At 34.2% G+C, this 25,645-nt stretch overlaps 2 protein-coding genes across 4 annotated transcripts; one reads left to right on the forward strand and one right to left on the reverse strand.

The window, feature by feature from the left end:
* Positions 1 to 4,570: 4,570 nt before the first annotated feature.
* On the forward strand, positions 4,571 to 6,668 carry LOC130968362 (BTB/POZ domain-containing protein At2g24240). Its single transcript, XM_057893586.1, has one exon. It carries the CDS (start codon positions 5,046 to 5,048, stop codon positions 6,387 to 6,389), a length of 1,344 nt encoding a protein of 447 aa, XP_057749569.1. The 5' UTR covers positions 4,571 to 5,045; the 3' UTR covers positions 6,390 to 6,668.
* Positions 6,669 to 7,292: 624 nt separating this feature from the next.
* LOC130968369 (omega-6 fatty acid desaturase, chloroplastic) lies at positions 7,293 to 11,474 on the reverse strand. Of its 3 annotated transcripts, none has more exons than XR_009081644.1 (11): positions 11,289 to 11,474; positions 11,126 to 11,183; positions 10,703 to 10,941; positions 10,228 to 10,371; positions 9,949 to 10,100; positions 9,717 to 9,839; positions 9,386 to 9,563; positions 8,741 to 8,859; positions 8,336 to 8,450; positions 7,714 to 8,076; positions 7,293 to 7,526 (listed from the first exon to the last, which is right to left on the reverse strand). XR_009081644.1 is itself a non-coding variant. In XM_057893599.1 (10 exons), the coding sequence occupies exons 1-10, from the start codon at positions 11,325 to 11,327 to the stop codon at positions 7,915 to 7,917; spliced, it is 1,329 nt and encodes a 442-aa protein (XP_057749582.1). In that variant the 5' UTR covers positions 11,328 to 11,474; the 3' UTR covers positions 7,656 to 7,914. The 3 variants fall into 3 exon arrangements, 1 of the variants encoding a protein (XP_057749582.1); XR_009081646.1 differs by having other exon boundaries at positions 7,297 to 7,526; positions 7,865 to 8,076; XM_057893599.1 differs by lacking the exon at positions 7,293 to 7,526 and having other exon boundaries at positions 7,656 to 8,076.
* Positions 11,475 to 25,645: the final 14,171 nt, after the last annotated feature.

The following is a 25,645-nucleotide window of genomic DNA, read 5'->3' on the forward strand; positions in this document are numbered from 1 at the left end:
CCTACGAGTCTACACAGTAGGGTGAGAAAGAGAAAACCTACATCCCTTAAATACTAAAATAATCATAATTTATCTTATTTAATATTTATTAATTATTAAATTTATCTTATTTAATAATAAATAAATATTAATAAAATTAAATAAATAAAAAATTAAATAAATTTATTTTTTTAAATATATTTAAATAAAAAAATTATAAAAAATAATTTTATTTTTATATTATAAAATATATTTTAAAAAATAATATTAAAAGTAAAAAAAATATAATGAGTTTTTTTCTTTTTTTCTTCTAATATTAAAAAAAAAGATTTAGTAAATTTCATTCACTTTTTTATATTATTCCATTTTTTTAATTTTTCTTTTCAACTAAATAATGAAAAAGATTTTTTTTTTCTTTTTTTTTTATTTTCTCTCGAACAAACATAAATAAAATATTTTAATGTTATTTATTGTTTCTATACATTAAAAGCATAAAAATAATTATTTTTGTAAATGAAGAAAATGATCCAATCACTTGAAAAGAATTAAACGAGGAGTAGTATAAAGTGAAAATCTTATGTATAGTTCTGTAGAACCGCAGTAAGGGTGTTTTAATGGACGAACAGCCGACATTAAAGTAGGAGTGTGCATGAGTCGGGTGAAACCGAATTTGATGTGTCTCGGACCCAGTCCGAAATATATATCGCGCCTATTTATTAGATTCGAACCCGGTCTTAGACCTGATGAAACCTATACACTTCGGATCACGATTACCGAGTAAAAACCGAGTGAAAACCGGGCCATTAACATTATATTACCTTGATACCTTCTTATAAGCTAGCATGTGAAAATATTCAAATTTCTAAGACTCCAACCATTATTTGACATGGTAAAATTCACTTAAAAAAATATAACAACAACCAACTCTTTTCTAAAATTAAAGCATAACCATAATCAATACGAATATTGTCTAATAATACCAAATATTTAAATCAATACAAATAATATAATATTATGCATTAGTCTAAAATCTCATGCAGTTTAAACATAAAACATTAATTTATAATCTTATAATAACTAATAACACAAAATATTAAGGTTTACAATACTTAAATTATACGTAAGAATAGCCATCATGCATCACTAATAACACAAAATATTAATTGTGTATAATGACCGGGCCACTGGGCTGAGTTCGGGTGACCCGGACCATGACCTGGATCCGACCAGAAATAATGACCGGGTCTACTTTTGAGACCCTTACCCAATCTTAAACCCGGTAAAATCACACTAAAATAGTTCCTAAAATGTTCGGAGTCGAAGACCAGATCGGGTCATACACACCTCTACATCAAAGTGCCAAATCTTTTCTTCAATGTGAGCTCTTAAAAAAGATCAGCCTATTATCCCTAGAATAATTAAACCCTCATAAATCCGTTTCTTTATAACAATTCTTGTTAAACCCATTTTAAATAACATTAAAATATTTTTTTATAATATACTTAACATATATTTAGTGCACACAATAACAAAACCCTTATCTACATGTATAAATCTATAAATATCTAATAAATCTAGACAGACAATGTGAACCCTATTCTCAATTTAAACTACATTTGACTTTATATATATATATATATATATATATTCCCTAAAATAGGTGGAAACCAAAATATAGGGTTCCACAAAAAGAAAAAAGAACAAGATATTTTTAATTTGTCATAGACCCTTGGACTAATGAATGTTTCTAATAATATTCTAACTCATTTATTATTGTTTATGTCATCCATATTACAAGTCAACAAAAGGGTGATCAAGAGACACACTGGTGACTCTCAGAATTAATGCAACATTCTTTTTATTTTTTATTTTTTATTTTTTGGGGGGGTAAGCAATGCAACAAATCTTAAAAGATCAAAACAAGTCCAGAAAGATATATGAGAATTTATCTCCAAAGTAGCATGTATGATTGAATATCACATACTCTCCCACATGGTTAAAAGATAAAAATCTAAGAGGAGCTAGAAAATTCGTTAAACAAAGTTTGATTCTTAAATACATATATTAATAGGAGTTGATGTGAAATGTTTTGTCATTGCCACAAAAGGGATTAAGACGAGGAAAAACACTATGATTTCCTTAATTCCTTTGAGATTAAGAAAATTAGAAGTCCCAATTACGCAATGTATATATTAAGCTTTTTTATATATAAATGCAATCTTAATTAGTTTGGTATTGATGAGATAGCATAAACCTCACGTGAAGCATTCAATTTCAATCTCATCATCTATCTCAAAGAGTTAAAATGGAGAGCAAGATTGTGACAATCACTTAACCACCAAACGTTGTCAAATATCAAAACTATATATGTGTGTGTGGCAATTATATGATTTGAATTATCCTTATCACCATATCAACAACTTGGAGAATAGACTAGGTCCACCATGCCATGTTTATATTCTCAAATGGCAACATCAGTGAAAAATGAAAGGAAAGTTGTGCCAAGACAATACCCATTTCCCATTCATATATATATATATATATATGCTATTTTTTGTTTTTTGTTGTGTTTTTTTTTTTTTTATGATTTAGTCAAATAGGAGTTGATATTTTTTGACTGCTTCAAAGCTCTAAAAGAAGTGTTCACCACTCAAGAATAAGTATTCAAGTTTTCAAATTTTGCCGTCCACGTCCCGCTACTCGTATAACTTATCGTGGAGGTGGGGTAGGATGGAAAAAAAAAATTGCTTATGAGTAAATCAAGGAAAAAAGGGAAAAAAAAAAAAAAGGAATCTCGAAATTCATAACTTAATATGTGCAAAGTGGTAGTGGTTATCTAGTTATCTAACATGACAAAGACTATGGAAAAAGGGTAATAATATCCACTTGATTAATGGTGACGTTTAAAACTTGAGAACTATATATCAAGTTTATAGATTTATACATGTAGATAAGGGTTTTGTTATTGTGTGCACTAAATATATGTTAAGTATATTATAAAAAAATATTTTAATGTTATTTAAAATGGGTTTAACAAGAATTGTTATAAAGAAACGGATTTATGAGGGTTTAATTATTCTAGGGATAATAGGCTGATCTTTTTTAAGAGCTCACATTGAAGAAAAGATTTGGCACTTTGATGTAGAGGTGTGTATGACCCGATCTGGTCTTCGACTCCGAACATTTTAGGAACTATTTTAGTGTGATTTTACCGGGTTTAAGATTGGGTAAGGGTCTCAAAAGTAGACCCGGTCATTATTTCTGGTCGAATCCAGGTCATGGTCCGGGTCACCCGAACTCAGCCCAGTGGCCCGGTCATTATACACAATTAATATTTTGTGTTATTAGTAAATCAAGGAAAAAAGGGAAAAAAAAAAAAAAGGAATCTCGAAATTCATAACTTAATATGTGCAAAGTGGTAGTGGTTATCTAGTTATCTAACATGACAAAGACTATGGAAAAAGGGTAATAATATCCACTTGATTAATGGTGACGTTTAAAACTTGAGAACTATATATCAAGTTTATTATGGAGAATTAAAGACGATCACTAAGTGCATATTAAATAGAAAGAAATATATTTATTTAATAATAATAATTCGTATTAATTACTAGTGAAGAAGATGGGCACTTCAAGTACCATTCAGAAGTCAGAAGATGGTGTAATTTCCCCAACCTTGATTACTTAATAAGAAATTATGCTTTCCAATGGTACACACATGTTTAAGTGTCAACTTAATTGGCCCGATTAATTAGTTACGAAATTGAAAGACTAATAAATCTAAAACAGAACAAGTAGCTCATAAAATCTGAATTTACTACTTGTGTTTGAATTATAAATTCGAGCTCAATGTAAATATCATGAGCACCTTTAAGAGAAAGCCAAGGTGTCACAACGCGCTTTCTTTAGGCCAAGGAAGGAAGGTTGACTTTGGTAAGAAGTAGTTTTTTTTTTTTAAAGATTCGAACTGATAACACTTGTTTAGATAGACGAATGAGCGATCTCTCGACCAACTTAAGTTAGTTAGTTAGAAGGAATAATTAATAATGTATGTAATACACTAATACTAATATAAGAGGAGGCAACCAAGCTTAGCTTAAATTAAATAAGCAGCAAAGAAATTTCAATTTCATATTTGCTAAGGGGTCTATTTTTGTCGTCTCCACCAACAATAGTACTTTTATTCCTTCAAGGCTCAAGCCATGTTTTAACTTACTAGAGCCCTTTGATGTGATGTGATGTCATGTATATAGGTATAGCACAACTCCAAACAGTGTCTAACTTGATTGGATTTGGTCCCCTTCATACATATAATCATATAACACTACATTTTAGTAATAATATTTAATAATAATAAATAATGCATATTTATGGCGAAGGAAAATTAGGTCCTACCATCTCAACATATGGAAACGTACAGATATTAGAATTCATAAATAAATAAATATATTTATGTAAATATGAAGCCATATTGTATTGATTATAATTTGTACCCCAACTATGCCTCGACCAATAAAAGAAGGAACAAAAAGACAGACACACAGAGAGTGATATATATATATATATATATATATATATGTATATTTTGTGTTGTGTATAGATTTATAGAATGAAAATATCAAAGTGAGTCAGTCAAGTGTGTTTTGAATTCCACCCGCTCCAACACAATTCGATGTTTCTCAGCATTTTAAAAACCCAAACCCAAACCCATTTTAACTTCAATGTCCGTGTCCTGTTTTTCCATCATTTTCTTTTCTTTTCCCCAGTTTCCTAAACCACCTTCTTTTTTCTCGCTTGTGATCCCTTAACTCAACACAAACTTATCCCTCTTCTCTTGCTTCAATTTCAAGCCTTTCAACCTGAAAAAAATATCATCTTTCTCTCTCTCTCTCTCTCTCTCTTCAATCCTATTTGTTACCCAACAAAATTCTCTGTTTTCCCCTTCTTCCATACAACGCAGCGAAGACCCAATTGAGTTCCCTTCAACCTTTCACCGGTTGAACCACAATCTCCATCTGGGTTTCTGAAAAAGTTGACAACTTTGGAGGAAGCAAGAGCGAACACCAATGATGGGCATCCAAAAAGACAGAGTGAAGTTCAACGTTGGAGGCAGAGTGTTCGAGACAACATCAACAACTGTCGCCAATGCAGGGCGCAACTCCATGTTCGGGGCAATGTTCGATGACAATTGGAGCCTCTTAACGGACCAAAATTCCACCACGGAGGAGCACTTCATCGATCGGAACCCCGATTGCTTCGCCGTACTCCTTGATCTCCTCCGAACCGGCGAAATCCACATCCCACAGAACATTCCAGAGAAGCTTCTATACAGAGAGGCTCTGTTCTATGGCCTCCTTGACCATGTTCGTTCTGCCAAGTGGGGCCATTTCGACGGCAACCGTCTCGGCCTGTCGAAATCCGTACAGGGCCACGCTCCCGGCGATGGAACCGCCATTCGAGCCGGCCCTGATGGCGGCTGCTGTGTTGCTCATGGCTGCATGGTTCATGTCTATGATTGGATGCTGGATGAACACCCTCCATTGAATCTTGATTACCAGAGAGTCAATGATGTTGGTTGGGTTGACTCCGACAACATAGTCATCGGAGTCAGCGAAAGGCTTGGTCGTGGCGATGGTGGAATGGGGCTGTTCAGTTCCCACAATGGTGAACTAAGGTACAAGTTTCAGGTTTGTCATGAGAATCAAGTTAAGAGTTACACTGCTGGTGCATTGAGTTTTAGTTCTGATTACAAGATTTTTTCGAGTTGCAAAGGTAGGAGCAATGAGTATGGAGTTGGTGTTTGGGACCAAGTCACTGGAAAAATGATTGATTTCTTCTATGAACCTATTGGTTGGTCACTTGGTGATGCTGATAGGGTTCAGTGGTTGGAAGGTAGTAACTGTTTGTTGGTTGCAACAATGTTTCCTAGGAAGGACAATTGTTACATTAGTTTGTTGGATTTTAGGGAGAAGAAGATGGTTTGGTGTTGGTCTGATGTAGGTGCTCCTTTAGCTGTGGATGAGAAGAGAGTGAGGGATGCAATAGCAATGGAAGACAACAATTCAATTTGTGTGGTGAATGAGTTTGAGGATTTGGGGTTCATGGATTTGAGGAGTGGTGCTGCTGCTACAAGCATTAGGTGGAGTTCCAGGAGTAGGTTGATGAAGGGGAAGATGCCGGAGGAGCCGTGTTATCCGAAGCTCGCGCTCCATGGAGGGCAACTCTTCTCTTCCATGAATGATTGCATTTCAGTATTCTGTGGTCCTGAATGGGTTTTAACCTCAAGGCTTAGAAGAAGCTATGGTGGTTCTATATGTGACTTCTCCATTGGGGGAGATAGGCTCTTTGCACTTCATAGTGAGGAGAATGTGTTTGATATATGGGAGACTCCAACACCACCAATTATATGATTTAGTTTTATACAAAACTTGCTTAGTTACAACTAGTTTTTTTACTTAGTTTGATGTCTAACCAGATTGCATCTGCATATCTTGCAGATAGTGATGATTCTATAGCTTGTATATAGGACATTGTAGATTTTTTGAACTGGCATACATGTAGCCAGCCATATATGTTTATCTTGAGAGTAAAAGATATAACTTGTTTGAGGCTTTGAGCATATATCCAATGAGATTATACATGTATTTGTTACTTTTCTTAATCAGCAAATCAGATTTCATACATTACTTGCAATCTCCTGTAGTTGTTCTCTGAAATTCTTTTTGAATGATCATGTGCTCTTCTTTACCTTATATTGACCTTTCCCTTTTTCTTTTTGGAAGAAATCTATTGACTTTTTCTTTCTTCATTCCCATCTAACAAAGAGGAGTAAAAGCAGTTAAGTCACCTGCCTCAAAAGCATGAAGGGAATAAAGGGAAATTCCTATGCATGAGAGCAGTTGTGAAGTTGTAACTGCTGCACCTCATCTACTTTAAATAGAATCACACTTTGGCTAAAGGTGGGTGTGGTGGGTTAGTGCTTTGATTTTAACTTTTACCATCACTTTCTTTAACAATTTGCTACTACCACATTAAAAAAGAAACTCTTAACTCTTTCAGCTACACTACACCAAATCCCATGAAATGCATTTATAAATCCAAGGTAACGAAGCTAGCTAACCAACTGAGACTAGGCTCTTCCGTATCTAAGTTCTAAATCTTAATTTAATATTAATAAAAAAAGACAAATAAATCTCTAATTTTTTAATTCTAGGACACATAAAGACTCTGATTAATTAAAAATACAAAAATGTCTCTAACCTTTCTAAAATACAAGACATTTAAATTTCTCTAAGAATAAATCAATCTTCTAGATAGACTTAGATATCTCAGGTTTTAAATAGTAAAAGATATTTTTGTATTTTTAATTAATCGAGTACTTATCTGTCTTTGAGATAAAATATCAATGACTTATTTGTCGTTTCCTCTTAATATTATTTGGCAGACTAATAGTTTTGACGGGGCACCCTTGGTCTCTTCACAAGGAAATGCTTGTTTTATGTTTAGAAGATAGTTCCACTTAGAAATTTTCAAACAATAGAGATACCCTGCAATAATAAAACAGTGTCAGTAACAGTAAGCATATATAAACCCCAAACCACTGATACACTCCACGTGGTTTTTTATCCGTTATACAACTGTAAATCTATAATATAATATTTCTTTCAACGTGATCATGGAACAAGAATCTTGTTATTGAGATTACTGTAATATTTACTTTAACCTAATAAATACCTCTTAGAGGGTGCTTGCTTGCGTTCAGATAATCCGCAACTTGGGTACATGATCCAAGCAATTTTCTCTAACTTGGTATATAATCATATGTGATTGAAAAAATTTGCACCATATACAACAAGAGACATGGAGAAAAAAATGGATGCCATACCTAACTACTGACACATAAAATTCATTTAACAAGAGCCAGCTAGGACCTAATCAGGCATAATCAGGCATGACTTCCTTCAAAAATGTAATTGGACGGGAATCTTCAGGGGCAAGTTCGTCAAAGGCAACATAGTTTTGTTGTTTATCATACACATGACACACTGTCATGATTGTCTTCATCAGTCTCCAGTTCCAACTAGCCTCATTCAGATACTGTTATTGATCACATCACAACAAAATAAGATTAAAAAATAATAATAACATCACTAATTAGAAAAACTTAACCACATTGAAGTAGTGGTTTAGTTGGACATTCCTAATGCTGTGTCAAAGCATAAAAAAATTTGTACAAATAAGTTATAATGACAAAAATATTCTTAACATTTTGCATGTTGATGACAACGATAATATATTTTCAATGTAAAGGACTCCATGATAGAAGTATATTACTTGGCATTATTGATCTTACTACCTTTCCCCAGTTTTCTTGTAAAGACTTGTGGGCTGCTCGTAAATTATAGCTTGGTATTCTTGGGGATATGTGGTGCGGAATATGGACATTAATATCGTGGCATAGAATCTCGATCCTGTTAAGAAAAAGAAGGCAAAAGTAAGAATACAGCAGCTAATCAATCCAATGGTAATTCACTCAAATTTGAAAGTAAATAATGCCAACAAAATAGAAATAAACAAATGTTTATGACTTCGTAAACATGCAGCAATTATCCATACATCTAAGGTCAGTCATTCTGAGAGGATCAAGGGCACAAAGAATTCATCAATAGCTTATCAGTTATACAATATATTCTACCACCATCTGTCAATTTATTGGCAGAAAACACACTTAGAATAAGAGGAGCCGAAAGAATGCATATACCACTGGGGATAATCACAATGAACAGTTCCATTAAGCTGTGCTTGGGCAGCATTCCAGTTTTCTGAGTATTTGAAGGGTATGTGCGGTGCAGTATGATGTACCATGGTGAAAGTACTCATCTACAGATAGGAGCAAAACAACACCACTTAGATACAGGACTCGTTTTTATAGGTTCATATATTATTACTACATAGACACATGGAAATAATAATAGATATATCAAGAAAACACAGAACATAACAGCGGCAAATATATTAAGGCTGAGCCATTTTTCATTTTGGGGTGATTTAAGGAGAAAAAAAAGAGGGGGGAGGGGGGAGTGAGAGGGAGGTGAAGATTTAACTATATCAATAAAAAACCAGCAAAATTACAATTTATGGTAAATAACTCATTTTTGTACTTGCTTTTTAATTTTCAGATATGCCTTTCAGCAACTACAAGATACCACTTGACGATCAAATAAAAGCAAGCATCATACCATCAGTTAAACATACCCTGGCTAAATAAGTGTATGGCTACTACAATCTAACCAAACAATAAGAAAAACGCCCTATCCCACGAGGTGGAAAACAGTAAGGAAGAAATGAAAATATAAAATCCAATGGTATAACCATATATCAAGTTTTACAAGTGAAGTAAAATTACCCAGAAATGATACCCCAGCCACGGCATGAACCAGAATTTGATCCATCCCATGATTCCTGTCTTATAAATAATTAACGGCCATCCAATTGCCATAAAGGCAAAAACACAAGCTAAACTTATCTTGACCCTCTTTACTTCATTTGTCCTGAACTTCTTCAAATCAAAGTGCCACATCAACCTGCCAGAAGGCATGGTTATATCAAGACTCGGTACAGATTAAAATTGAGACTGCCCACTGCTCAAGACAACGAAGAAGTTATTGAGGAACAAAACAATGATATTACAGGGCATAGTTGATCACATAGAATAAAAATCTCATAATGTGCCATACCAGTGAGCTATAGACATCCAAGTCCGAAATGGACCATATCCATATATTATTGCATTCCGCAAAGCAGGAGATGAATCAAACTCATCTTTCCAAACAGGGTGCCAAGCAGTATCTTCATACAACCTATAACATTGGAAATATTATAGTTTTGAAAGCAAAACAAAACAATAAGGAAACTACTGATAATTTACATAATCTTCCAATAAAATCATTATTGAGAAACACTACTTACATGTTCGTCTTTGCATGGTGTCTGTCATGCTTAAATCGCCATGGCTCATATGGATAAATTAGTGGCAAGAAAGCTAGAGTTCCAACAATGTCCTCGACCAATTTGTTCTTTGAGAATGATTTATGAGCACAGTCGTGGCCTATAACAAAGAACTGTACAGCAAAACAAGAGCATTACAAAGATGCTAAGGGTAGATGAGTTTCTTAGGGATAGGAGTGAAGAGAACTTTTCAAACAGACAATAACGATTTAAGTAAAATATGCATATAATTGAACTAACCCCAGTTACTGCAGTCCCTGTCCATGCCCAAGCCAGAGGAAGTAGGTACCAAGGTGCTTTGGAAATCATAAAGAGCCCCAATGCATAGGAAGCAACAGATATCAATACTGTTTTCCATGCCTTTGTATCGTCAATCTCGAAGACCTTCAGAAAGGAAAAAATATACTCGAAAAGATTACAGAAAGTAAATACTTCCAGCCAAATCAGGAGAAAAAGAATAAATGGTGATTGACTGGGGAATCGTATAACTACATTGAAATCCTGTCCCTTTTCATATGTGCAGTAAATATTGCCGTGAACAATGATGATTAGTTATAAACATATCCAAGCATGCTATAAGGAACGGATTCTTTAATTTATTCTAATGCACAGACAAATATTTAGCAGGCTGGCAAAAGCTTAAGTGACTTTACAATTTAACTCTCTGCTAATTATATAAAAGATGAAAGTGGTTAAAAGATTAGCAATTGGCAACCTTCTTAGGAAGGGAATCAATGACATCCTTCAAAGTAATATCATCCGGCAGTGGCTCTCCAATTTGCCTAAAACCATAGCTTTCAGCTAGTTGTTTTCTGTACTCAGCACTCTCAACCGGAGATGGTTCAAGCGGAACCGCCACAGCTTGTATGACAGTAACTTTCTTCCTAGGGACAAAGTTCAAACGATGCCTAAACCCTTTTTGGATAAGCCCGCATTCCATAAGATTACATACACCTGTACCAAAACCACAACCAACTACTCAAAAAGCACCATATTATCCATGTCCATTAAGAGTTTCCCTCACTCCATTTTCACATGCAATGCCATTCCAACAATATAATTAGAGCAAAATGCATATATAAAAAAAAAAACAATTTGCAATGACAAATTGATTTGGATAGGGGAAAGAGGTGCATACGTGGTGAATATTGGGCAACAATGGCCCTTTTACTCTGAAGTGGCTTCTGATGAGAGCCCTGCAAAAGCCAAAACCATAAGAAAATGGAACAAACAAAAACACAAACACATAGAAGGCAACAGCAGCAACAACATGAATTGGAGGAAAGGATAGAAAATGAAACCTTGAATAGGATGAATGAATCTGCAAGCCTGCAAGCCATTGAGCTCGCTGCTCACAAGAAAGAGATAACGCTTTTTTTTTTTTGGGTTATGGAGGAAATCCAAAAGGGTCATCGTCCATGTGCTTCGTTTTATATGATGAAAATGAAGGAGAGTGCTCTTTTCATTGCTAGTGGTAATTTCGTGGGTCCCACCCTCAAATGTGGACGCCGTTACACACACTATTGCAGCCTCATCTTTCCATTAAAGCTTTCTCCGTCCATTGCCATCATATGTGGCAATTCTTTTTTTTTCTCGGATTGCGTTAAGAAAAAGTTTAGCGCAATAACTTTATTAAATTCTGAGCAGTATGTAATTAACAAAAAAAATGAGTTACTAAATGAAATCTCATATTTTACACATTAAAATTATTATTAATAATTACAAATCACAAAAATTACTAGTTCATAACACTCATTTTTTGTTAATGAAACCTAAAAAATCATATCTATTTATTAAAAAATATTAAAAGTTAATATTTAATTTAAGAGATATAAAAATAAATAATTTTTTAAAAATTAAAATTTATTACAAAAAAATAAATTAAATAAAATTTAGACATCAATTCATAAACATCATAAAATTAATTTTTAAATTTTTATCATAATTTTTTATTCGACATGTCAATGACTTAATATAAATTTTATTTAAAGATGTATCGTTAAATTAACCAAACAAGTAAAAATCACTTAATCAAATCAAGTAAATTACAATAATTCTATTCTTATTAGTTGTATTTAAATATTTTTCTATCATGTTGTCGTTGATGTATTGAACAAGGTAGTTGACTTTGAAAATTTCAATAATATTCAAATTATATTACAATGTTGTGTGTTACATGTTTACTTCATTTTTTTAATTTTACATAAAATCTTGATTTTTGCATTGAGCTGTGAGTGATTTTTTTACAGTAAAAATAGTACTAAATTATTGGATTAATTTCACTTCTTTAGTTTGAATTTGTTGTTGCTACTAATTTTATTAAAAAGTATGAGTATACTTTATAAACTAGTAAATCTATCTATAGATTGTAGTATTGTACTAATTTAGTGAAAGTACGCTTAAAAGTTTTAAATTCTATTTTCTCATCCTAAATAAAAAACTTATCAAGTTTGATAATTGATACTATATTTTTTTTTTCTAGCAAAAGAATACTCTAATTTAAATCAAAGTGTCTTAATTTATAAAGTGAAAAATCAACAAATTTTATTCCATATATATAAGTAAATATTGAATCACTTTAACAAAATTTGTTCTTCAACCATAGCAACTTAGCAATTTGCTTTGCCAACAGAGTTAGTTTCAGTGTAGTTCAGAAAGGGATTTGCATTTGTGTGGATTGCCGAACTCCACATTTATTTCATTTACATCAGATTGCAATTCAGTGCATTGACTTGAAATTTAGTGGTTGCTTTATGGCTATGAGGCTATGATCCTCTTCGCGATTACTGCATCACATTCACATGCATATTGCTCTTTTTTGAAGTTTGAACTTCGGAGTTTCCGATGGATGATTTTCACAATTTTTGTTTTAATTTTTAACGATTCTTTACGGTCTTTTTTTTTTTCTAAAGTTAGGAATAAAATTTCAATCCAAATTTTTTAAGCAAGATTATGTCATTTAAACTATATTTTTTTTAACTAATCTTTAGCGTTTACATGCAGAAAATCGTCAAAAATTATTAAATAATTTGATAAATTAAATTAAATTATTTAATAGAATATGTATTTATATCTTATTATTTTTACATTGATAACAAAAATTATTATTTTTATATAAAGATATTTTTAATTATCCTTTTATTTTTAATTTTAACTTCATATTTTCACCCATTTCATATTATTTTCTTTTTTAGGAAGATGCGTGTCGCGGAGCTACAGCTGCCGACGGCAAAAATATCAAAGGATGCTGTGTTTGAGTAGGAATCTTCAAAAATAAATAAATAAAAGAAAAAATAAGCACGTAGAGATTGATCTTTAGAGGGCGCGTATGGCGCAATAAGAGTGGTCTTTAAAGGGCGCGTAGAGCGCGATAAAAAAGATGGCGCGTGGAGCGCAATAAGAGTGCAGATAGAACTGCTAAAACATAATGCAACATGACTGCTAAAACAAGATGCAGATGAAACTATCGGAAGAAGGTGCATACAGGCTATATTGACTATTTCATGAATGATAGTTATTTCCTGTTAGAACAGGTGTAACCAAAACTGGCGTTGGATTTTTACTTGGATGGATGTAATAGAGATTGGTTGGATTTTGATCTAAATTAAAATATTGATTATTCATCGTGGGAGGAAGTTAAAAAAGAAGTAGAGTGATTTCTCACCGGAAAGATGATAGCTTATGTATCCTCTTCAAAGAGGATATAAGACTTTGATACCATGATAAAATTGTGAAAGAATAGGAAAAGAAAAGATGAAAAAATTTTATTGCTGATTGATTAAATTGAATTGAATTGTGAAGGTAAAACTAAATATATAAAGAACATTAGCCTAAGAAAGATAGAAGCAAATAAAGATAAGATAAGAACAACAAAAGATAAGATAAGATAATAAATACTACAATTATAACTGAATTTATGTATTCTGTTGGGCTGAATTTGTGAGTCACGGGACTTCTTTATTTGCTTTTATCTTTCTTAGATTAATGCTCTATATATATTTAGTTTTACCTTCATAATACAATTCAATTCAATCAATCAGCAATTAATAATTTTTTTTTTAATTTGTTTGAAGAAATTTTATCATGGTTCCACTCCTCTTTCTCTTCTTGAATATTTTCATTCTTAGCTTTCAAACAAGTAAGTCATCGTTGATCTTGATCATAATGGCTATAATGTCTAACGATGAATTAATAGAGATATGGTCTTGGTTACCTGCAAAAGCAATCCACAAACTCAAATATTCTTCAAAACTCTTTTCAGAGCTTCCAAAAACTCCATACTTTGTAGCAAAACAAGCAGAAAACTCATTGAAGAAAGATCGTCCTTCATGCTTGTTCATTCAAAGAGATGACAATCTGAATCACAACGGCATCATCGAGTTGCATCCTTTTTCGGAGAGGAACCTTCCTCCGGCATCCCTGAAAATATGCTACGATTCATCGCGCGCTCGCGGCTCAAGATTCTATGCTCAAGCAACAGTTTACTCCTTTGTCTTCATCGAATAGAATTGTTTATCATCAATCCAGCAACTTGTTACCTTTTATACATTCCCCTCCCCAACCACTTGCAGCTGCGAGGAATCTTCATAGTTTCTCTATGACACTGGAATGCGACTCTGATGATTACAAGTTGATTCTATTTGACCATGAAGATTGCCATGTTTAAAGTCACAACCTGTGATTTGCAATGGCGCCATTCACTTCATCTCGAATTGCTACAGTTATCTTGCTAAAGATAGCACTTATTTTAGGCCTTATATAATGTCTTATGAAATCACGAACGGCGATAAAGATGAAAGCATTGAAACCAAGTTGTTAAGGGTTCCTAAAGAAGCAAGAAGGGGATCCTATGATAATAGTTGCCATATGAGTATTTTCAAATGAGGAGAAGTTGCTGGCTATCAAACTATTTGCTTAGTGAGATTGAGAAAGCGTGTGTTTACGGTTTGGATTCTAACAAACTATGAGTCGAGTTCGTGGAGAAGGATCTTGAATGTGAGAATGAAAGGAATGTGTTTAATGGAACAGAATCATGGTATCAGAGTCTTGGTATCCTCTTTGAAAAGGATACATAAGCTATCATCTTTTCGGTGAGAAATCACCTTACTTCTTTTTCAACCTCCTCCCACAATGAATAATCAATCTTCTAATTTAGCTCAGAATTCAATCAATCAACAATCAATAAAATTTTTTCATCTTTTCTTTTCCTATTCTTTCACAATTTTATCATGGTATCAGAGCCTTAGTATCCTCCTTGAAGAGGGTACATAAGCTATCATATTTTCGGTGAGAAATTACCCTACTTCTTTTTCAATCTCCTCCCACAATAAATAATCAATCTACTAATTTATCTTAGAATTCAACCAATTTCTATTACATCCATCCAAGCAAAAGTTCAACATCAGTCTTGGTTATCCCTGTTCTAACAACCAGAACCAAATTTGCCCAACAATCGACTCCCTTCATGCCCGACCCTAATGGAACCTAAACTATTCGCCCTCGATGTCAATCTCAAATATCTCTCCCATTGTCATCAGAGCTTCCATCAGAATCCCGGGGACTTGATGCATGGAGCTGATGCCGAAATCGTTCATCATCATTGTTGTTATCAACCCGAATTCTCAGGTTTTCCCTTTGGGTTCTTCCGTAATCGCACCGCGCCAAGGACGCGACTTGATGAAGCTCTTGGTGATGCAATTGGGCCCGCCATGAAGCTTCGGCGTTGCTGTCGTCTTATGGCCCCTGCTGCTCCTATGCCGCAAAGCCTTCCGCCAAGTAGTGAGTCCCTCGGCGCCCCCTCCGCGGTCCCTCCTCTATATGTCAATTGTGTCATTGCTGGTGTCGTTTGTAGGCCGTTGCAATGCTGTGGGTCGAAACCGCTCTTCCCCTTCAGCTTCTTGCCTGTCGCGGATTTCCGTTTCCTCCCTCCCAGGTAACCCCTCTTCTATTTAAAATCCTTAATGGTTAGTTGAAACTGAAACCTCGTTGACTTGATTTCGTATATATTTATTATGCTGAAGTATTGCAAATCCTACTTCTGTTCTGATTATATTCCTGACTTGAATAGGTGGATTAATTGTCCACTGTCTCCGTAGTTCATTCTCCACTGCCATCGCTGCAAGTTGGTGAGCTAATTTGTTGCCTTCTCTTAGAGTCCAGGTAGCTCCCATATCCGAAGCCTCATCCAGCAGTTGGAGAATGGCTCTGTCTCTCTGATGATGGCGTCTGCTTCCGCTAAGGGCATTCTTGCCTTAATCGCTTGAACCAGAGGTAAGCAATCTATTTTAATTATGCAATTTGCTATTTGTAGATTTTTAATGAGAATGAGTGCCTCTCTGTATGCTTGAACTTTTGCTGCTAATGCTGATGTTGTCCTGAATGTTGATGTTGTTCCAGTGATGATTTTTCATTGACAGTTTCTGACAACCGCTACTGAAGCTGCCGTGCTTGTTTCCCTGTGGAAAGTCGCATCTGTGTTCACTTTCAACCTATTGTGTGGCGGAGGCCTCCAAGTAATTCTCTTACTCTCACCATTCCTGCCTGCCCTTGGTTTTTTATATATTGAATCCCTTTGTTGCATTATGGTATTCTGCCGCTAGATGCTCTGATTATTACCTTTTCTAGATTGACTTTTGTTTGCTGGAATATGTGCTAATTTATCGCTTTTCATATGCACCAATAAACACATCCCAAGTTACACAAAATTTTATCCTGTTCCTTCCCTATCTCACTCGTAATTTTCTCAATTGTATTCATCATCCATTTTTCCAAAGATCTCACATTATAGGCTGTAGGCACAATTTGAAGGCTAGATCCAAACCATACCGCTCTAGTCCACGGATACAATAATAACGCATGTTCGATGGTTTCATCATCTTCCTGGCATATGCTGCATAAAGGTGTAATTGCATTTTTACGCTAATACAAATTCGAGTTCACTGGCATAATTCTGTGCACTGCTTTCTAGCATTCTAACCTTTTGTGGCACCGGTAATCTCCAAATAGTCTCTCAAACCTCTCTCAAATTCTGACTTGTCGAAGCTTTGTTGAGTTTTGTCTCTTCCTTTGTATCTTTCTCCTCCCTCGCATAATGGTAACCGGTTCTCACTAAGTATTGTCCATCGTTTCTATACAGCCAAACAAAATGATCCTTTTTATTAATCAGACTGATGGGTGTTCTGGTTATTAGTTCAGCTACGTTACTAGGAAAAATGTCTTGAATCTTATTCACATCCCAACCCTCCCTCTCTCTTATCAACTCGCTCACTCTTCTAAATCGACCTTCTCCGCATCTCCCCAATTTGTCTACTCCTACCACCCAGTTATCTTTCCAAATATCCATCTCCGCTCCACTCCCTACACTCTACCTTCCCTTCCTTCTGAGGAAATCTCTTCCATCCAACATGCTCTTCCATATCCATGATGCGTTTCTTTCTTCTCCCACCTTCCATAAGCTGCAGTTAGGGTAATAAAAGACCTTTAGTATCCGAACCCATATTGCATCCTCTTTTTTTAGTAGTCTCCAAGCTTGTTTAGCCAAGTGTGCTATGTTTTGGCATTCTAAATCTTTAAACCCCAAGCCTCCATTTATTTTACTCTTCGTCATTTTTGTCCAACTCTTCCAATGAATGCTTCTTTCTTTTCCATTGTTTGTCCATAAGAATCTCGCAATTATTGTTTCAATTCTTTTGCAAAAGGATTTAAGGAATTTAATGATATTCATGGGATAGACTGGAATCTCCTGTATTATTGCTTTTACCAAAACCTCCTTTCCGGCTTGATTTAATAATTTCTCTTTCCATCCTTGCATTTTATCTAGTATCTTCTCCTATATCCACTCCAGTGCCTTATTCTTGGATCTTTCCCATCTCACTGGTAACCCTAGGTATCTTCCAGGATCCTCCCACGATGCCATTTCAGTGATCTCTTCAATGTTCACCCTCCTCTGGGTAGATACCTGACTCCCAAAAATCAGACCGAATTTCTCAATGTTGACTCTTTGTCCTGATGCCTCCGTATATTTTTTTATAATCTGAATTAGTTGATAAATCTCCTCTTCTTGCGCTCCTGCAAAAATAATACAATCATCAGCGAATAATTGATGAATGATGACCGGTGCTGTTAGAGCTAACCTTATTCCAGAAATTAGGTTATCCCTCATCGCCTTATCCATGAGAATAGTAAAGCTTTCGGCTGCTAAGATAAAGAGATAGAGTGATAGAGGATCTCCTTGTCTGATGTAACAGCTCAGACCACCCGCTAGCACGATATTGTCTACTTTGGCACACAAGGCCTCCCGGTTTTGCCTTTGACGATAGGGATGATAGCCGAAGCCCCCCACACTCACTCGTCAAAACGCGTCATGCTAGGGAGAGATATCCACACCCTTATAAGGCATGCTTCGTTCCCCTCCCCAACTGATGTGGGACCTTACAATCTACCCCCTTAAGGGAGCCCAGCGTCCTCGCTGGCACATCGATCCAGGTTCCAGCTCTGATACCATCTGTAACAGCCTAGACCACCCGCTAGCACGATATTGTCCGCTTTGGCACACAAGGCCTCACGGTTTTGCCTTTTACCATAGGGATAATAGCCGAAACCCCCCACACTCACTCGTCAAAAAGCGTCATGCTAGGGAGAGGTATCCACACCCTTATAAGGCATGCTTCGTTCCCCTCCCCAACTGATGTGGGACCTTACATCTGAGACCTCTTTGAGAGTAGATCTTGGTTGACAATTTTCCATTAATTTTGAATCTATAAGTAGCACTTTTCACGCAGCTCATCATCAACTTAACCCATTCATTACTAAAACCGAACTCTTCCATGAATCTTTGCAAAAAATTTCATTCCAATCTGTCATAGGCCTTATTCATATCCAATTTGATGGCTATCTCTTTGCTTCCAAGAGTTCATTTTCTGTTTAATTTGTTAAACGCTTCCTGTACTATTACTATATTATCCTGTATGAGTCTTTTTTTTACAAAAGCACTCTGAACCGGAGATATGATGACATCTAGCACTTTCCTTAACCTCCCCACCAAGACCCTTGTTACAATCTTATATACAAAATTGTAGCAGCTTATGGGTCTAAGGTGATTCAGGCTTTTTGGTTGACTCACTTTAGGAATCAAAACAACAGTTGTTTCTCTTAAATCCTCTGGTATGATACCATCTTCAAATATTTGTTTAACCACACCACACACTTCTTTACTCAGAATATCCCAATGTTGTTGAAAAAATAACCCATTTAATCCATCTGGCCCCGGAGCTTTTAATCCTCCCATACTAAATACCGCCTCCTTAATTTTCTCGTCATTAATATTTGTCATTAGCTCCTCATTCATCTCTCTAGTGACTCTCCTAGGTATTTCTCTTACGCACTCTTCTAGGTTTCTATCCCCTTCAGAAGTAACAGCTTAGTAAAATGTCTTTCTACTAACCTCATTATGTTTACTTTTCCTTGTATCCAATGTCCTGTCTCGTCTTTCAATTTGTCGATTCTATTCCTAATTCTTCTCTGAATGGTTGTTGCATGAAAGAAGGCTGTGTTTTTGTCGCCCCATTTTAACCATTTCAATCTTGATCTTTGGCTCCATTATTTTTCTTCTTATTTCCAAAGTTCTGATATTTGGTTCTTCAATTCTCTCTCTCTTCTTTGATCTCTTTTCGTCATATCGGCCTCTTGAATTTGATGTAGCTCTATTTTCTTTCTTTCTATTTCTTTATCTGCTCCTTTAAACTTCCTTCTGCTCCACTCCGTCAACTCCCTTTTGCATCTATTTCTCTTTCTTGTGAATTAATTCCAACAATTTTTATTTCCGTCATTCTGTTACCAACTCCTCTTGATTACCTCTTTGCACTCCTCATGCTCTGCCCAAAAAGTCTCAAACCTAAAATATTTTTTTATCCGAACCCGCGGTTGTATTTCCAAAATTAAGGTATAGTGGTCCAAACTTATAGCTGGAGCAGCTTTTAGAATAACATTCTGGTATATATGCAGCCATTTTCAATTTACTAACACCCTATCTAGTCTTTCCCTAATGATAAAGTTATTTCTTGGATTACTAAACCATGTATACTTACTTCCTTTAAGGTCAACATCCATTAAACCATTATCATCTACAAACCTTCTGAACGTTTCTAAATAAATTATTGGTTGAGGATGAATGCCTCCTTTTCATCTTGACTTAAAATATTGTTGAAGTCTCCCAAATAAGCTTGAGGTTCTTCCTTGCTCATATTACTTACCGTAAGCTCCTGCCATAGTTTCCATCGCTTTTGAAAAATTGGATTACCATACACGAAAACACCCTGCCATTTAAGATCATTATTGATGTTAATATTAGCTTTAATATAGTTATCACACCACTCATAAACATTAATATTAGTATTAGATTTTCATAACAAACATAGTCCACCGGACAATCTCCGAAATTCTACGCAAAACATATTGTCAAAATTAAGCCTTCTTCTTATCCTATTCATTTTTTATTGACTGGCCCTAGTTTCCATTAAAAATCCTATGAGCGGCTTTACTTTTTTACATAGATTGTATAACTCAGAAATTGTCAGGGCAGCCGCTATTCCCCGACAATTCCAGCTAATGATACTCATGGCCGAGGTTGGGGCATGTTAAGGCCCGCCTCCTCAGCCATTTGTATTCCTTTAATCTAACCAGAGACATGCATAGCTAACTGATACTCCCCTGTGTCCAGAGCGGTGTTGCTGCTCTTCAATTTCTTGGGCTCCCTGTCCTCTTGCTCCTCCTTCCATTCCCTGTATGTTAGCAACGGTACCTGTTTGTTTTCTCATTTCCTTTTCAAATTCAGCTTCAATTCCAACTTCTTATCTAGTTGTGTTTCCCAATCTGCATGTGCCTCTGTTCCTTTATTTCATCTTCATCACTTGCTAACTCTACATAATAGACGTTCTCACCCAAATTAACATGCTAACTCACAAATTCATGTTCTTTATTCTGTGCTTTCTCGCTAAATTCTTTAGTTCATCCTCTTCCTTTCCACTTTTCAGCAGTTCTTAATATTCCTTCCCCTCCACTCTGCCTTCACACGCTTGTTTATCCTTCGTTCTTGCTAACATAAGTCTTTTTAATTCCTGGCCTATGGTTTCTTTTTCTTTTTTTTTCCTCCCGGCCCAACTTTCAATCTTCAATTTTATAACTGTTCACCTCCTCTTTTACTGTTGTATAATGATTCAGCCCACTTTCTTCAACGTTCCAAGCTTGCAGATGAATTGCCCCTGTGTTGGATCCAATATCCTTTGTTGGTTTGTTTCCACTTGATTTCTGAACCTCATTCCTCTTTTCTCCCTTCTGGGCCTTTTTATTATTAGCCCCTTTGTTGTTCCTTTCTCTTATTTCCTTAATGAGATTTTTAAATTTGTAGGCTGCTCCTAGGTCAAACTGCGTATCCCTCTCTCACTAAATATCAGGAATTTTTGGTACTTCTTCTACCTGCTCTTCTGCATCTACCATCTCTTCCTCTCTTCTTATTTGGTTTTTCCAGACACTTTTCTCTCTAATTTTCTGCTGCAGTACTCACTCAGCCCTAATTCTACTCTCCTTAGAGCTTTGTTCCTCATCACTCTCTCTATCAAGGTTTTGTTGCTCATGCGCCTACTCCTCCCATTCCTCTCTCCATCCTTGTTATTTTGAACTTCCTCCTCCCATGGTTGGACCTGGTAGACCTTGGCTTACTCCCAGTCCTAGTGAGTACTTCTTCTTGGTTGGATCCCAGCATGTCATGACTGTTGGATTTTTGCATGTTTTCTTCTCATGCCCTAATATACCACAGTTGAAACAGTAGCTGTTCGGTAGCCTCTCATACTTGAAGAAGACCCACAATGGTGGCATCTCCTCTTTATCTAACCAAAAACCTATAGGAAGAGCCTTGGTAATGTTGATGCTAATCCTGATTCTCAGATATAGTCTCCTAAGGACGCCATCCACTTTTGGATCTTCAGCATTGGCCAATACTCCCAACATTTCTTTGATAAGAGTACCTGTGTCTTTGTCCATGAGATCATGTGGAATGCCATGCACTTGAATCCTAAACTCCATGAAGTCATTATCAATTTCAAAAACTGATTCGCCCTCCCTCCATAATCTGAGATTGACCATATTTTCTCTAACATTCCATGGATCATTTTGAATAATCTGCAGCCCTTTCTTCCTGTCTTTGAAGCTGAATAACATCTTCTTCCAACCAATATCAGTAACTGCAACACCTTGTGGGTTTTTTCATATTCCCAGTAAAATATTCTTACATGTTTTAAAATTTATTTCTTTATCACTTATTATCTTTCTCACTACATTTAAGCAGTCTTTCTTATATCCCAGTTCTTCAGGTTTGTTGAGTTTGATAACTTTTCCTTCAATGTTATTCATGTTGTAGGTTGCTAAATATATGTTGTTATATATTTCAGTTTTTCCAATGGTTTAAAGGCTCAGGTTGAGTGAAAAATGTGTGAGAATATAGTTTTGGGTATTAAAACAAGTCGAAAAATTTTCTTTTGAAAAAGAATCCGAAGTTCTCAGAGAACTCTCCTATTGAGAGAAGAAGAGCTCTCTAGTGGAGAATTTGAGAAATGGATCCTCTTAAATTTTTTTAATAATTGAGGGAGTAAAGTGTGATCTCTCACCATTAATTTTATAAGTGAGACTAAAAATAAATATGAGACAGAAAACAATAAAAAATTAAAGATTACATTTTATACTTTACACTTTAATTTTTTTTAACAATCGAAAGGATCCATTCCCAAAAGTTTGATAGTAACGAACCAAAGACTTATCCGGTCATACGCAGTCCACTTCATATCATTTTCAATTAGTTAAAATAATATAGCACATCTCTTTTGGAAACAAGAATTTTGGGGTTTTTTACCGTTGATTTCTGTGTTGTAATTCATTTCCTAACGAAATGCATTTACCTAGGTTTTGGGAAAAAAAACTAGAATCAACATAACGTGAATGTAATTGGGCAAGAGCACGAGATGGGTCTTAGCTTGTGTGTGTTTTTCAACAAGGCCTAGACAAAAATAAAAGAAGGCTTGGATGTTAATCCAACATCAACTTTACTCCATCATCAATATTGGGCTAACCATTCGTAGTTTTCTTTTCTTGACCAAAAATCGTTATGTATAAAAAGGTTGACAACTTCCGACCAAAAACTATGGGTTCAGAGTTAAGACAATCTACAACTACCACAACGCACTCATAAACAAACGATTCTTATTTATTAAGATATGTTTTGCCACTTGGATGGATTCTTAATTAATCTCACATTAACATTAACTTTATATTAAATCTACTAATTTATAAATATACCAAGATAATTAAAATGATAGTATCACAAATGGGAGGTAATCCCATTCCTATCAAGCGTGAAGAGGCAACGAGATTATCGGCCGTAGAAGTGAAAACAATTTAGTGAGTTGAACTAAAAACGAATTAATGTGTGCATATTATAACAAAATAAATGAATTGTCGGTAGAGTAGCTGAGAATTGTTTATTTTATTTGGTTTTATAATTAGAAGTAGGTGCGAGGTTTGATCGTTTCTATTAATTAATATGAAGTTCACACATCAAATTCATGTATCCACGTTCTACAATGTGCATTACTTTAGTAGCTTTTTTTGGTCGTGGAAGGGTAGAAGCCAGTGTCGTAATTTTCAAGGAACTAGAACCACAACCCTTTAGTTTAGTTACTTTGATTTTTCCTCGCAGATTCTCAAATCCCACAATAAATCTGGTTTTCAATTTACCTTGTGTCCCCCCTTTTTTGTTAAGACTTTAACCCTTTTTTTTCTCTAACTACTTATAAAGCTTCAAGGAGAAGAAATAACTAACGATGAATGCCCCCAATTTAAGGAGTACTTTTATCACTCTAGTAACGCATGAGTTGAAAAGTACAAAGTAATTAAATCAATTTTAAGATAAAGTTTCCAAAAAAAAAAATTGATATATTTTACACATGTACATTAAAATATGGCGAACACTCACCTATAGTTATCTTTATGTGAAGTTGCTAGTTAAAAATTATTAAATAATAATTTAATTAAATCACCTAACAATTCTTCACTAACAACTTTACATGAAAACAATTGTATATAAATTTCTATCTTAAAACATATATTCAATTAATCAACTCTCAAATTTTATTTTAGCTTTCTGATTCAATTAGTTATAGATTTACAAAAATATGATATATATATTCTTAAATTAGTTATTATATATATATATATTATTTTATATATTTCCAATATATAATTCTATTTCAATACATATTTTGTATATATAACTAATTTAATAATTAATTTTAGAAAAATGCTACTTATTTTATAAAATTCAATTTTAATTAATTTTTTTAAAAATTTATTATTATTTAGTTAATTTAAATGTTTATTTTTATGTATTAATTATTTAAAAAATAAAAAAATTTATTTATTTTTTATTTTTTCTCTTCTTTAAAAATTGAATAAAAAATAATATTTAAAATATACATAATTGTACTGTTAATTTTAACGTAGACAAAAAGCATAACATAGTTAATTAGTTTGTCAAGCACAAATAAGTTAAAACTAATAAGCTTGTATCAGTTGAATCATTCTCAATTATTAGGAGTATGTTATAATATGTAATAATTACTTTTTAACTGTCATCCACATATATATGCAACCAAAATTTAAAGATTATTAATTTATTTATTATAATAAAGAAATGATAATACTCAATACTCAATAGTAAGAATTTGTCATTTTATGGCGTATTTTTGAATATTTGGGATGTTTCCTTTTGGTTGAGGAACAAAGGAACCCCATTCCCAACAAAACACAAACTAATCCAACGGTGAGTTCTAGCCTGGGGCTGGCAGAATGAGCCTCCCCATGAGGCTGGTACCGTCTGACACAGTTTTTAGGTTGTTTTGGTTTTTGTTTTATTTTTTTTATTAAAAATAATATTTATACAAAGATCCTAAACAATTTTTTTTATATAAAGTACCCCTTTTTTGTTTTACAAATATTAGTGGACCGAATGGACCTCATAAAAACTAGTCTAATATGTTTTTACTGAATAAATAATAGAGTCATAGTTTGTCCAAAAAAATAATAGAGTCATAGTAAATTTATTATTTTAAGTAAATGAAAACATCAGTCCAAAAAAAATTCCCATTTTCAAAAAATATTAAAATTTCAGAAAATTAAAAGTGCTACCCAACTATTACATGTTCAAAATAGTTTCAGCACATAAATATAATCACACTCCTACAACAATTTTACTGAAAACAAATCCAACTATTACATTGTTACCGACTAATCTTCTACAATAAATTTTTTTGTTTTAAATTTTTTTAATTTTATTTTTTCAAATAATAATTTTATAAATATTAATAACTTAATTATATTAGCATTTAACTATTTTATCAGTTGTTGTATTTTTATTCAATTTTTAATACAATTCGTAATCATTAGATTTTAATTATGTGAAATAAGAATTTGTAATTACATTTTTAATAGTAATTAAAAGTACTCAAAATTATATTACCTGCTATTAGCATTAGTATTATTATTGCTGTTATTTAACACTGTAGCTTGGCACTTTCTCTTCATGAGAAGAAGAAGGGACATCAAAAAAGGCCAC

The sequence above is a fragment of the Arachis stenosperma genome, chromosome 1, assembly GCF_014773155.1.
Source record: "Arachis stenosperma cultivar V10309 chromosome 1, arast.V10309.gnm1.PFL2, whole genome shotgun sequence".
Lineage (NCBI taxonomy): Eukaryota > Viridiplantae > Streptophyta > Magnoliopsida > Fabales > Fabaceae > Arachis > Arachis stenosperma.